The 15,814-nt window shown below is 35.9% G+C and overlaps 1 protein-coding gene across 4 annotated transcripts in view; it reads left to right on the top strand.

Moving 5' to 3' along the window:
• Positions 1-15,814, top strand: part of LOC150101196 (UDP-N-acetylhexosamine pyrophosphorylase-like) — a 176,753-nt gene that overhangs the window by 57,930 nt on the left and 103,009 nt on the right. For all 4 annotated transcript variants that reach the window (XM_090401150.1, XM_090401148.1, XM_090401151.1 and 1 more), the window contains exon 4: positions 7,286-7,461. In XM_090401150.1, the coding sequence (XP_090257276.1) occupies positions 7,286-7,461 (176 nt within the window). The remainder of the gene's footprint in view (positions 1-7,285; positions 7,462-15,814) is intronic.

Consider the following 15,814-nt stretch of genomic DNA (forward strand, 5'->3'; position numbering starts at 1 on the left):
GTTCGTACGTTTTTCAAGTGGTGCATTGGGCAGCAATTTCAGACATCTGTTTTATCAATGAACAAAGGTTTATTAAACTCATTAGTATAGTACAATTCTATTTCTAATATAATTCAATTCAATACTAAGAAAACATTTACAAAATAACATTAAATTATCACAAGTAATTTGGCTATGATCCTATATGGGTATTGCGATCATGCTGCCATAACAAATTCAACTCATACAATCATATGTATAATCCCAGATCTAATTAACACTTTAGCTAACCCTATATTAGTCTGAGTACGCTATATGCTGTAGCACATGGACATATGTGATCAACTCACTCTATTTAACTATCTAAAACTATGTAAATTAAATTATCCTTTCATTGTGCTAATCCATATAACTTTGACATTTAACACTTTCCTATAAGTTACAATACACAATCATAAATCTCAGGACACATAATTACTTATATAATATTAATATTAACAAGCATACTTTCATTATAATCAGTCATGTACTAAAGTCCTAGTATAAATTTCCTTAGTCTCTTCAACAGTTCAGTAATAGAATAATGATTACAATTACAGAAGATTTTCAGTTAACATGAGATTTTTACAGTACCTTTTTCTCTTGAGTTTTCTATATTGGCCTCTACTTTTTTTCGATTGAACTATCCTGGTATGATCTCTCCTATAATCGGTCACTCCTAAGTTCTTTTGGCATTAAACTGTGCTTATACAATCTTTACTTTTCGTACTTGAATTAAGAACACACTTTAGAATCATCTATACCATGGCTGTGAAACTCGCCACGTGGACACCGACTTCTTTACAGATTTCCCTTTCTCGTAGTTGTCACTGGATGATTAAACACATAGATAATACCTTCTTTCCTTTAGCTAAGTGGCATTCCTCGTTTCTTACCATAGGAAATACGGAATCGAAAACCCGCTCACTTTTGTTTCCTTGTTGTGACGACGGAGATTAACTGCAATCCCGCCACTCATGAAAACCATGTGAAACCTATACGAAAAAACTCTTGAAGAAACTCTTCGGGAAAAAGCCTCCTTGGGGGGGGAGGGTTTCTAACCCTTTTATACCTTGACTACTAACGGCACCTTCTTTAATTTCTTTTCTCCGCCCCTTACTTGATTCGACTTCACTGACCAATTAGGGTGGCGTTTTTCTACCAAACATCCTTTGGTCAGCGAGCCCGTGACTCACACGTGACGACGTCTCAATTCGAGAATTGACCCTGAGCAATAGTCTATTGTTTTTCTTTTGCTAGCCTCTAAATTAATCCCCCTTCCAAATTTTTTCTATGAATTTACTTAATATTTTAATCTCTAGCCTCTCACATACAATTTCTTATGACTAATCCTTTCTGTCTTACTTAGCAAATTTTTTCATATCACAACTGTAATACATTCCTTCTTTTATTATTTAGTTCAACAAACACTTTTTTTGACATATATTTTACTTGGATGCAAGAATATTTTTCTTTCTTTAAGTAATTTATATATTAGCTTCTATACAGGGGTTTTATTTTATTTTCTCTTCATGTTAAACCATGATAACTGGGAATTCTACATTTTTAAGGTATCAGGGTGTAACAGTGTCAATGGAAATCAAGTGGGAATAGCAGAAGAATTATAGAAATATCATGTGAACATAATTGATGTTAAGATAAAAGAGAATTAAAACAAGTAAGATCCTTCTAAATATCCTTCACAAGTTTCAAAATAGTAAATTGGAAAGCATAGTGAATTTGTTTCTGTAGTCCAATAGAAAGTGCCAGGAGTGAAGAAATAGTATAATTCTTGATCTCAAAGAAGACAACTGATAATATAGAACATTAGAAAATGTCAAGAAACTCAGACAGGAGAAGAAAAATGAGCAGAACAAGAAGACGCAGCAAAGCGGCAAAGTAAACAAGTTAACAATAAATAATAACAGTAAGAATAAAGTAAATCAATTAGCAAGTAAGAAAAAAAGAAGTAATATGATATGGTGATTCATTCATAAAATTTGCATTTGCTGACAGAGTCACCACTTTGAACTTCCCAGAGACAAAAATTAAAGATTTTGCAAATATAATAAACAGAAAAGAAAAGTAAAGGAGATGGTAGTGCTTGTTGGAACTAATGATTTAAGTTGTAATAAATGTAGTATGAGAGAGGATAAGAACGGATTTTGGTAGAAGCTGGAAAGAAAAGTGAGTTATTACTGAGATACAACAGTGCTGATTTAAGGAGGACTATGATAGCAAATGATTCAATGCACAGGTCATGTAGAAGAAATGGGTGTAAATTTATGAATATATGGAGTGAGTTTAATGGTAGAAAAGATTTGTGTAAGAGGGTTGGCCTGCACTTGAATGAATTTGACATCAGGGACCAGGAGAAATTATTTATTATATTGAGACCTAATGTAAACACTCAGGGAAACCAGATCATAATGAGAAGAATGGCAAGAATATGTGTGTAAATTCAGCTATGGTGTTCAAGCTTGATAATCATATGAATATCATTGAGCATGATTATGAATCTGAAAGGGTGGAAGTGTATGTTTTGGTTTCAGACTTTTTGAGTGTGCCCAGGATGGGAAAGAGAAAGTTGCTCAACTGGGCAGACAGACTCTAGATGTCAGTATAAAAAAGCTAGGTAACTTTTTATGTCTATACATAAATTCCAGGAGCATCGGGAACAAAAGTCGAGTTTGTTTGCCTTAGTGAATATGTTTTGGTATAAGATTATTAGCAATATTGAACCTGGCAATCAGAATCAGGTGTAGTAACTGGAATTGATTATGAAGAGCATGGGGTTTTTAGAAACAACAGAAGAAATAGGAGAGAAGATAGATACCACTAATGATATCAGATGATTTGTGTCCAGTAAGTGTAGAAACTTCATCATCATCAATCCTTATCCATTCACTGCTGGACAATGATCTCCTCCATATTTTCCGCATTTCTCTGTCTTTGACCTTATCTATTGCTGTGACCGTTGCTGTAAATTTGGTTATATGTAGATACTGCATTGCCAAACTTCATTTTTGTGCATGCATACTGTTTACTAATTTGTCTTTGACTATTTATGTATTGCTGCAACCTTTGACCTTGTGTGATATTGTAACCTTTGCTATTGCACAGCATGACTTTTGCTATTCTTGCACCAATAAATAGGGCAGTTGCCAAAATAGTCTTGATTGCATTATTTTATTCCACGATTCCATGATGGACCAATGGTCTCAGTCTTAGTTTCTCCATAACTGCAGGAGGTTGCAAAGATGTCAACTTTCTCCATCCTGAGACGTTCTCCTCCAAAGGTTGGTTGATCGGTAGAGCCTCTGCTACTAATGGCTCACGCCAAAAGTTAAGCAAGTTTCAGCGCAGTTAGTAGTTGGAAGGGATTCAATCGTTCGATACTGTTGGCACACTCTCCCTCGATGAGTCTTTGGACTCCCTGGAGGGATCACATAATAATAATAATTTGCTGGCTTGGTTGGCTGAGTAGTTAGCGTTTCTGCTCTCCAGCCAAATGGCTGCAGGTTTGAATCCTGTCGGGCATGGATGTTATGTTTGTGCTTGTCTTTGAAAATATTAGTGATGGTGGTGGGCGGTAGGTGGCATTGGTGTAGTTGCGGTTCGTTGTAGTAGGTGGATTGAGTGGTGGACACAGAGATTTGTAGAGTAGGTGCCCTCCTTCAATGAGGCTTTGGACTCCCTGGAGGTGTCGCATAATAATAATTTCCCTCTTACTAATACAGCATCCTTCCATCTCATAGGTGGTCTACCAGGTTTTCTGTTTATGTGTCTGGGATACAAAGCTGTTATTTCCAAAGTCCATCTATTATTTTTCATTCATTCTGCCCACCTCTTTTTATTGTTATATACAATATATATATATATTCTACCACTTCTTTAAATCCATATTTTTTCCCTATTTCAGTTTGTCTTATATGATCTTTCTTATTATATTACAGACTCTTTTTAGTATTGTCCTTTGGCTTGTCATTAGGCTTTATTCTTCCTTTTTTTTTTGTTGTGTTCCATGTCTTGCTGCCATAGGTCATTGCTGGTAGAATAACACTGTTAAAAATGTTTGATCTTATTTTAAGCTTTATGTGACAGCATAACATAAGGCTATGCTGGAAAAGGGCCTTACTAGCTAGATGCTATCAAAACAGGACAGCATCTGAAAGATGGCAGCAGCAGAAGAACGAACCTTTGGTCATTTTTCTTCACAACAATATGTATTATATATAATACATATTGTTGAGGCTGTGGGTACTACCACTCATACCTTTGGTGAGTGGTAGCACCCACAGCCTCATTCAATGTAGGTTACTGTCCTCGACACTTCAGAACTTGGTCAAGAGAAGTGGAATATTTGACTGAAGCAAAGATTATTTTATAATTTGTTATTATTATTATTATTATTTTGATGTTACAACTATCCTTTGTTTTATAAATTAAAGATGCCAAGAAATTATATTCTTGGTTTAATCCAAGTGTAAACAAACAAAGTTTGCGCTTAAGACGAGTTTAAAGGTTTATTGAGGTATGTGTAAGTGTGGGAATACCTCTCCAAAAACTCATGTGATCCCTCAGATTACCCAACAATGAGTGACCCAAAGGGTCATTTAACTCAGCAGTAGTTCCACTCAGTGAGAGGCTCACCCTGCCACCGAGAACCCTCAGTGGTGGCAGGCTCACCCCACCACTGAGTAGAGCCACTCATATCTCAGGGAAAGCAACCACTTAAGCACCAAAGCACATCAGTGGGAGCCAGACCCTGAAGTGATACCAAGGTTGAAGTAATACAGAAGTCATATTTCCATATACAAGTAGACAAAAGGTATCACACCTTATTACTAAAATACTCTGGATTAGAGATAGATGTTGAAAGTTTTTCCACTTGGAAAACCTACCAACATGAAAGTTTTTTTTTGAAGTTACCTTATATGCAAACATGAAAGTTTGCACATGAAGTAACATCATGACTGGGCAACTCGTATATAGAGACTAATGACTTCGCATCACTTGCTTTAGTATCCCTTTGTTTTGTTGTGTGTCTAAATATTACTTCCTCTATGCATACTACATATATATTATATTCTGCAAATAGATTTTTTTTTGCTTAAGTGTGGATTCTCTAATTGCCCTGTTACTTCTGGGCCACTGTGGATGTGCATGCATGTGTATATTATTTTATTTATTATGTATAATACATATTATTATCATGATAATATTAATATGTATTATATTATTATTATATGTTATGTTATAACAAAGATCTGTATTTAAGTTCTGTCGATCTGGAAAAGGCATATGACAAGGTGCCAAGAGAGAAGCTATTCAATTCACTACAGTCATATGGTGTCAATGGGGCATTATATCAAGCAATACTTAGTCTTTATTTGAGTTGTAAGTCAGCAGTTAGAAATGAAGGAAGTACAGGAAGATGGTTTAATGTTAAATTTGGTGTGAGACAAGGATATACGTTATCCCCTCTGTTATTCATTATCTATATGAATCGCATTATGAAGGAAAGTGGTATTAAACATGATATCAAAATTGGAGATGTTAATGTCAGCTCTTTGCTTTATGTGGACGATCCACTACAAGCCTGCAAGATTCCCTGACTAAATTGAATAACTGTTGTAATAGATATGGTATCAAGGTCAGCAATAAAAAGACAAAGACAATGAAAATAGGTAGAATTGTTGACAATGTCAACTGCGTTGTGAACAGAGAAGCTGTGGAACAAGTAAAACATTTCAGCTACTTATGCACGATTTTCAGTGAAGATGGTAAATTAAATAGGGAAATAGACAACAGAATCGACAACGCTGGTATGACAGGAAGTCAATTGAATAAATTCATATGGAATAAGAGAGAAATTAGTTGGAACACTAAATTAGCTATATACAAGACAGTGTTCAAACCAGTTTTGACTTATGGATCTGAAAGCTGGGTCAGAAGTAAAACACTTGACCAAAGACTAGAGACTGCAGATATGAGAGTCTTGAGAAAGATTAGAGGCATGAATAGATGGCATCAATGGCAATATCATATTAAAAACGAGGATTTTAGGAAAGAACTTGACATTGTCAGCATCTAGGAATGCGTTAGCAGAGCTAATCTCATGTGGTATGGTCACTTAAACAAATGGGCGAGGAAAGATTAGCAAAACAAGTGTTCTCTGCCAGGTTGGCAGGAAAATGACCCAGAGGAAGACCAAAATATAGGTGGATTGATATGGTACAAAGTGCCTTACACGATAGAAATATAAGATCTGATAATGTTGGAGTCTTGACAAGTAACAGACTGATTTGGAGGAAAGTTGTAGACAGGAAGTTAGTAATGATGTAAATTTTTCATGTAGTACTATCATATCCTGTACATCCCTTCAGGGTACATGGCAGGAATTTGATGATGTTATATTAGTATATTTAATGTGTATTAACATATATTAACTGATATGTTAATCTATCATGTTGGAGGTTTAATGGAGTATTGACAGAACTGAGAAAGGATTAGAAACTAATTTTAATGCTTACAATATTTTGTCTCAGTCATTGAGACAGCTTCAGGGATTACAAATAAGACTTATAACCTACACACTCACACAAGGACAATACAATGCTTAATGAAACACGTAGGTGACTCTGAAGTCTTATCTAGGTGATGCGCCCCCTTTTTGCATTTGCACGCAGTCTAAGATGTAAACTGGTACCTCTGACAATTATTGTTTCCCAAATTTTGGTAAGATTTATGCATCTACATTTATTTACATTAGGTTGATTTCTGAGGACTGCTGAAGATTCCTAAAACAGTCTTTTCTTTTTAAATTTACTATGGTTGGTGGAGCATGGTGGTTTTCTTCCAGAAGATCGTATGAGTTGTATCCAACACATGGTCTGCTAGGCCAGATTGACCTTAGTGTTTGCAGATGCGTGATTTGTGTTTAAATGAGATGAAATATTGGAAGCATTAAAATTAGTTTTTAATCCTTTCTTAGTGCTGTCAATAGTCCATTAAACCTCCAACAAGATGTTCTCCCAGCACTTGAGCAAATAATACATGGATTTTAATTTATGTTAGCACTTAAATGTCAAACAAGAACAATAGAAAAAGGCTCTTCATCATAAAAAGCACTTGTTTAATGCATTTGTGGATATTTTTAGCAAATGTTTTAACTGAATTGTCATGGAGCATTTTTTTACAGTATTTTTGATACCTTTAATTAAAATGCATTCTAATACCAGTCTCTCTCTCTGACTCTCTTTAGGTATATTATGACTAGTGAGCACACCATGGAGCCAACACTGGAATTTTTTTCTAGAAATAACTACTTTGGACTAAAGAAAGAGAATGTTATAGTATTTGAACAGAATATGTTACCATGTTTCACTTTTGATGGAAAAATTATTCTGGAGACTGAATGGAAAATAGCTAGAGCACCAGGTTAGGCCACATAGTAAATAGTTATATATTAATGTATTTATTCAGAGCTGATATCCCTCCTTGATAGGTATTAGAGAAGAGAGAATAATGAATGCGAAAGCAACATTAACTTTCACCTCATCATCAGTAATGTAATGTTTACATTTTTACAATGAAATTTTAGTTTTAAATGATTTTTTTTTTTTGAGTTAATAAATTGGAGTATTAATTGGAGATTAAATTATAATGCACAAGAAATTATATTCTTGTTTTAATCCTGTGCTCAAGTGTAAGCAAACAAATTTTGCATATGAACCATCTCTATAACCAGGCTACTTATATATAGAGGCTGTTGACCATGCATCAGTTATGGGATGCCTTAGTATCCCATTAAAAGATATTGAGGTCTCATCAATGTGGGGAGCCTTACCCTGAAAGATACTGAGGTTGAATTAATGCAGAAGTCATATATATATATGTATTTTTTGCCATATATAAGAGTAAAACGGTGTATCACCATATTTTTAAAATTTTTTACTTGGTAATCAAATAAATTATCTTCTTGTTTCAATCCTATACTAGCCTGGGTGGTTGAGTGGTTAACAAATCTGCTCTCCAACCAACATGCTCTGGATTTGAATCCTGCCACGGGATGGATGTTTGTAATTGTCTTTAGGTGGGAGATGAATTTCATTGCCTGGTGTGAGATCACTGCTCCACTTATTGGAGGACTTGAAGTGGCTTGAAAAAAGTTCCATGTTTGGTCTCTAGAACAGGGTTTCAAGACAGTAAAAAATAATAATAATAAATAATAAAAAAAAGTACAAATACAGGGTGTTCGGGATAAATTTGACATATTTATAATTAATTATATTTTTCCGTAAGTTACATGTATTAACACACACTTCTCTTCATTTAAAAGTTTGGACCCTTCTTCATTCATATACAAGATGTCAGAAAGGATGGATAGCTGGAACCCACCTGAATCATGGAAGAGAATAACTTGTATCATGATGATTCGTGCCCGCCATCAAAATAAGGATATTACGACTGCTGCCCAATGCTCCCTGAATACAGTAAAAACAATCAGGCATGAACTAGAGACTTGCAATGGTGACTACGAGGATGTAGCAAGAAGAAAGATCCCTAGCAGACGATCTGATTGCGTTCGTACAGCAGAATTCCTCGCAAATCTGCAGGAACAGGTGTTGAAGAACCCTGGCATTGGAATTCGGGCTTTGTTCGTGGAGTTGCTAACTGTAGTCAAGCCCTGGATAACAAGGGTAGCCAATGGTAGGCCGTATGTACGGCAGCAGGATTCGGCCCCTTGCCACACCTCTGGGAAAAGTCAAAAATGGTTATCTGAAAATTTCTACGACTTCACCAGTCCAAATGTTTGGCCTCCAAACTCCCCAGACCTTAACCCCATGGATTATTTTGTATGGGGCGCAGTTGAAAAAGACACCAATCGCACTTCCAGTAATACAAAAGCCCAGTTAATTGATAAAATTAAAACAGTTTTTGCGGCCCTTCCCAGGGAGACTGTAGCATCAGCTTGTTCGAGGTTCCGAAGCAGAATTGAAGCTGTGATCGATGCTAATGGTGGTTATTTTGAGTAAATCTTGTTGATAGTATTGTAATTAACTCTGCCTGTAATGTTTTTTTGTCAATTCATTAAATTTAATAGATACAAAGAAGATTTTCTTTTTCCTTACGAAACTGTCAAATTTATCCCGAACACCCTGTATATATATAAAATTAATAATAAAAATCCTTAGCCCACCAACAGTATAAATGTACTATAGGTTTTATGATATATTTTCATGGGTAGGAGCCATATAAAAAATAAGCAAACTAAGGCAATTGATATTTAGGGAGTTGATGCTGAGGCAACTGATGTGAAGTCAACAGCCACTATATACAAGTGGCTTAGTAAAGAAGATACTTCTCATGTAGACTTTGTTTGCTTACACATAGGTCATCATCAAATTCCTGATATGTACCCTCAAGGGTACTATATGAAAAATTTACATCATTACTAACTTCCTATCTACAATTTTCCTCCAAATCAGTCTGTTACTTGTCAAGACTCCAACATTATCAGATCTTATATTTCTATCGTCTAAGGCACTTTGTACCGTATCAATCCATCTATATCTTGGTCTTCCTCTGGGTCGTTTTCCTGACAGCCTGGCAGAGAACACTTGTTTTGCTAATCTTTCCTCGTCCATTCTGTTCAAGTGACCATACCACCTGTGATTAGCTCTGTTAATGCATTCCTGGATGCTGACATTGTCAAGTTCTTTCCTAATATCCTCGTTTTTAATATGATATTGCCATTGATGCCATCTGTTCACGCCCCTAATCTTTCTCAGGACTCTCATATCTGCGGTCTCTAGTCTCTGGTCAAGTGTTTTACTTCTGACCCAGCTCTCAGATCCATAAGTTAAAATTGGATTGAACACTGTCTTGTATACAGCTAATTTAGTGTTCCGACTAATTTCTCTCTTATTCCATACGAATTTATTCAATTGACTTCCTACTATACCAGCTTTGTTGATTCTGTTGTCTATTTCCTTATTTAATTTACCATCGTCACTAAAAATCATGCCTAAGTAGCTGAAATGTTGTACTTGTTCCACAGGTTCTTCCCCATTCAAAACACAGTTGACATTTTCATGATTCTACCTATTTTCATTGTCTTTGTCTTTTTATTGCTGACCTTCATGCCATATCTATTACAACAGTTATTCAATTTAGTCAGGGAATCTTGCAAACTTATAGTGGATTTATTTAAAATTATAACATCATCTGTATAAAGCAATGAGCTGACATTAACATCTCCAATTCTAATATCATGTTTAATACCATTTTCCTTCATAATGTGATCCATATAGATAATGAATAACAGAGGGGATAATGCCTATCCATGTCTCACACCAGATTTAACATTAAATCACCTTCCTGTACTTACTTCAATTCAAACTGCTGACTTGCAAATCAAATAAAGACCATTGACACCATATAACTGTAGTGTATTGAATAGCTTCTCTCTTGGCACCTTGTCATATGCCTTTTTCAGATCGACAAAACTTAAATACAGATCTTTGTTATATTCCCAAGCTTTCTCAACTAATTGTCGTAAAGTGAAGACCTGATCCTGACAGCCTCTATTTGGCCTGAATCCAGCTTGTTCTTCACCAAGCTTTTCTTCCACAATTCTTCTCAACCGTTTCTCAAGTATACTGGCATAAATCTTGCCCAGAACACTCAGTAGGGAAATACCTCTGTAATTCTTACATTCAGTTTTATTTTCCTTTTTATATATGGATACTATTAGAGCTCTACTCCAATCATCAGGAATTCATCCCTCTGTCCAGGCCTTCTGAACTATGCAGTGTAGCCACTGTCAGACTTTTATACCACCATACTTTAGTATTTCTGGTCTAATATCATCTACTCCTGCTGCCTTTCCACATTTCAAGCCTTTGATGGCTTTTTCTACTTCAAGTATGGATATGTATTCCTGACTGTATGCCTCTTGAGTGTTTTTTACCACTGTGCTATCACTGCATGTTTTATTTAGCAATTTTTCGAAGTAATTACTTCATACTTCAAAGATATCTTTTTCTCCAGTTTTCATGTCACCTTTATCATCCGTAACTCCTTTTACAGCACTCTTACCTCCGTTTCTAAGCTTCTTCAACAACCTCCAGAATATTTTACCACCTTTTTGATATTTATATCCTATGTTCTTACCAAAGTCTTCCCATGACTTTTGTTTAGCTAGTTTTACACAGTGTTTTAGCTTTCTTGCATTTGTCTCTGTATTCTCTATGAGCACAAGCTGACTTATTTGCCAGGAACTAAGTTTTGATATGCTCTCTTCTTTTCCTTCACTGCCTCTTTAATTTCCTGTGTCCACCATGGAGTTCTGATTTTGCTATCCTTGCAGACAATCTCACCACACGTGTCTCTCTGGCTGAATCAATCAAGGTTTTCTTCAAGGTTTGCCACTGAATCTCCAAGGTTTGATTCCTGTTCTCAAACTCTTTCAATTTTTTTTTCAATAATCTTTGTGTATTTTAGTCTACAGTTCACATCTGAGAGCTGCTCAACTTTTATTCACTTTAAAACTTTCTTACATGTCATTCTTTTCAATATGAAATTCAATTCTATCCTACTCAAGACTAAATAGTGATTGCTTCTAATTTCAAATCCTCTGTACACACTGGTGTTCCTGCACCAAGGAGAAAACATCACTATCAACAATAACATAGTCAATGAGGCTTTTCTTATTCCTTGCCTCTTCTCTCCATGTGAATTTGTGCACATTTTTATGTTGGAACATGGTGTTAGTAATAATCAGTCCATGTCCTGAAGCAGAAATCCAACAGGTATTTGCCATTATTATTAGCTTTGCTCTTTTCTCCAAATTTTCCCAAAACATTTTTGTATCTATGACAATCACTTCCTACTCTGCTATTTAGATCCCCAACAAGGACCAACTTTTCCTTTTTCATTCTGTCAATAGCTTTCTCTAGAGCCTCAAAAAATTCCTCCAATTCTACCTTAGTAGAGCCTTCTGTGGGACCATAGGCACAGATAAATCTCATTGTCCACTTCCCAATTCTGATATTTGCCCACATCACTCTACTTGAGACTGCCTGCCATTCAATAAGATTGGCCTCGTATTTAGTGTTGAACACTATGGCTACCCCTTCTTTTCTTTGATTATCATTGCCTGAATATAACATTTTATATTTATTGCTCAGAAAGATCTCACTAGTTTTGTCTTTTTTGTTTCAGTCACCCCTATTATGTCGATCTGGTACTTATCTAATTCCTCAGCTAGCTCCATTTCTTTGCCATTCAGGCTTCTTATGTTGATAGTACCGATCTTTAACTCTGGTGATGTTGAGTTCGGGTGTGCTTTCAGATTTGTTCCAGTAGCTGACTTTTCGCTGTTCGCCCTGGTTCCCTGGCGAAAACAACCGGGGCCTTGTTTAACCTGGTGACGCCCCAGCCGGCATGAAATTTTGTCTTGTTGTACCATGGTTTAAGCCAATAAGAATACAATTTGGTCAGCTAAATTCCAAATTGCCAGTCCATTTTCATTCGTTCAGTATCCAGGTAGATACCCAACAGGGTGCACCACGAGAAGGTGAGGATTGGACATGAGGTCTGAAACCCTGGTCGGTTCTTCGCATTCCTTTATAGGCTATGTGGAGGTCTCCTCTCAGTTATACAGCTTTGAAATATGTATAGGATTCAAATAAGGATAAATTTCTTATCTGTTATATTTACTTTATTTCCAAGAGAAAAAATCTTTCTCGACTAGAGGTTGAGAACTTATGGCTCCAGTCATGCCTTATTTTATTTATCATCATCATCATCATCAAATTCCTACCATGTACCCTCAAGGGGTGTACACAATATCATAGTACTACATGAAAAAAATTACATCATTATTAATTTCCTATCTACAATTTCCTCCACAGTCTGTTACTTGTCAACACTCCAACATTATCAGATCTTATATTTCTATCGTCTAAAGCACTTTGTACTGTATCAATTCACCTATATCTTGGTCTTCCTCTGGGTCGTTTTGCTGCCAACCTGGCAGAGAACACTTGTTTTGCTAATCTTTTCTCACCCATTCTGTGTAAGTGACCATACCACCTGAGATAAGCTCTGCTAACATATTCCTGGATGCTGACAATGTCAAGTTCTTTCCTAATATCCTCATTTTTAATATGATATTACCATTGATACTATCTGCTCACGCATATAATCTTTCTCAGGACTCTCATATCTGCAGTCTCTAGTCTTTGGTCAAGTGTTTACTTCTGACCCAGCTATCAGATCCATAAGTCAAAACTGGTTTGAACACTGTCTTGTATATAGCTAATTTAGTGTTCCGACTAATTTCTCTCTTATTCCAAATGAATTTATTCAATTGACTTAATACCATACCAGCTTTGCTGATTCTGTTGTCTATTTCTATATTTAATTTACCATCTTCAGTAAAAATCGTGCCTAAATAGCTAAAATGTTTTACTTGTTGCACAGGTTCTCCATTCACAACACAGTTGACATTTTCAATGATTCTGCCTATTTTCATTGTCTTTGTCTTTTTATTGTTGACCTTCATACCATATCTATTACAACAGCAATTTAGTCAGAGAATCCTGCAGACTTGTAGCAGATTTATTTAGAAGTATAACATCGTCAGCATAAAGCAAAGAGCTGACATTAACATCTCCAATTTTGATATCATGTTTAATAGCACTTTCCTTCATAATGTGATCCATATAGATAATGAATAACAGAGGGGATAATGTACATCCTTGTCTCACACCAGATTTAACATTAAACCATCTTCCTGTACTTCCTTCAATTCTAACTGCTGACTTACAACTCAAATAAAGACTAAGTATTGCTTGATATAATGCCCCATTGACACCATATAACTGCAACGTATTGAATAGCTTCTCTCTTGGCACCTTGTCATATGCCTTTTCCAAATCGACAAAACCTAAATACAGATATTTGTTATATTCCCATGCTTTCTCAACTATTTGTCGTAAAGTGAAGATCTGATCCTGACAGCCTCTATTTGGCTTGAATCCAGCTTGTTCTTCACCAAGCTTTTCTTCCACAATTCTTCTCAACCGTTTCTCAAGTATACTTGCATAGATCTTGCCAGGAACACTCAGTAGGGAAATACCTCTGTAATTCTCACATGCAGTTTTATTTACCTTTTCATATATGGGTACTATGAGAGCTCTACTCCAATCATCGGGAATTCGTCCCTCTGTCCAGGCTTTCTGAACTATGCAGTGCAGCCACTGTAAGACTCTTATACCACCAATACTTCAGCATTTCTGGTCGAATATCATCTACTCCTGCTGCCTTTCCACATTTCAAGCCTTTGATGGCTTTTTCTACTTCAAGTATGGATATGTATTCCTGACTGCATGCCTGGTCAGTGTTTTTTACCACTGTGCTGTCATCACTGCTTGTTTCATTTAGCAGTTTTTCAAAGTAATTACTCCATACTTCAAGGATATCTTTTTCTCCCATTTTCATGTCACCTTTATCATCTCTAATTCCTTTTACAGCACTCTTTCCTCCATTCTTAAGCTTCTTCAACAACCTCCAGAATATTTTGCCACCTTCTTGATATTTATTTTCTATATTCTTGCCAAAGTCCTCCCATTACTTTTGTTTAGCTAGTTTTACACAGTGTTTAGCATTCTTGCATTTGTCTCTATATTCTCTAAGAGCACAAGCTGACTTATTTGACAGGAACTTTTGATATGCTTTCTTCTTTTCCTTCACTGCCTCTTTAACTTCCTGTGTCCACGAGGGAGTTCTGATTTTTTTATCCTTACAGACAACCTCACCACATGCCTCTCTGGCAGAATCAATCAATGTTTTCTTCAGAGTTTGCCACTGAATCTCCAAGGTTTGATTCCTGTTCTCAAACTCTTTCATTTTTTCTTCAATAATCTTTGTGTATTTTAGTCTACAGTTCACATCTGAGAGCTGCTCAACTTTTATTCGCTTTAAAACTTTCTTACATGTTATTCTTTTCAATATTAAATTCAATTTTATCCTGCTCAAGACTAAATAGTGATCACTTCCAATTTCAAATCCTCTGTACACTCTGGTGTCCTGCACCAGGGAGAAAACATCACTATCAACAATAACATAGTCAATGAGACTTTTCTTATTCCTTGCCTCTTCTCTCCATGTGAATTTGTGCACATTTTTATGTTGGAACATGGTGTTAGTAATAAACAGTCCATGTCCTGAGCAGAAATCCAACAGATATTTGCCATTATTATTAGCTTTGCTCTTTTCTCCAAATTTTCCCAAAATATTTTTGTATGTCTCACAATGATTTCCTACTCTGCTATTTAGATCCCCAACAAGGACCAACTTTTCATTTTTCATTGTGTCTGTTGCTTTTTCTAAACCCTCAAAAAACTCCTCCACTTCTACCTTAGTAGAACCTTCTGTGGGACCATAGGCACAAATAAGTCTCATTGTCCAGTTCCCCATTCTCATATTTTCCCACATTACTCTACTTGAGACTGACTGCCATTCAAGAAGATTAGCCTCATATTTTGTGTTGAATACTATGGCTACTCCTTCTTTTCCTTAATTGTCATTGCCTGAATATAACATTTTGTATTTATTGCTCAGAAAGATCTCACCAGTTTTTGTCTTTTTTGTTTCAGTCACCCCTATTATGTCGATCTGGTACTTATCTAATTCCTCAGCTAGCTCCATTTCTTTGCTATTCAGGCTTCTTACGTTGATAGTACCGATCTTTAACTCTGGTGATGTTGAGTTGGGGTTTGTT

The sequence above is a fragment of the Typopeltis vanoorti genome, chromosome 12 (assembly GCF_054136105.1).
Source record: "Typopeltis vanoorti isolate ZY-2024b chromosome 12, IOZ_Tvanoo_1.0, whole genome shotgun sequence".
NCBI classification, from domain to species: Eukaryota; Metazoa; Arthropoda; class Arachnida; order Uropygi; family Thelyphonidae; genus Typopeltis; species Typopeltis vanoorti.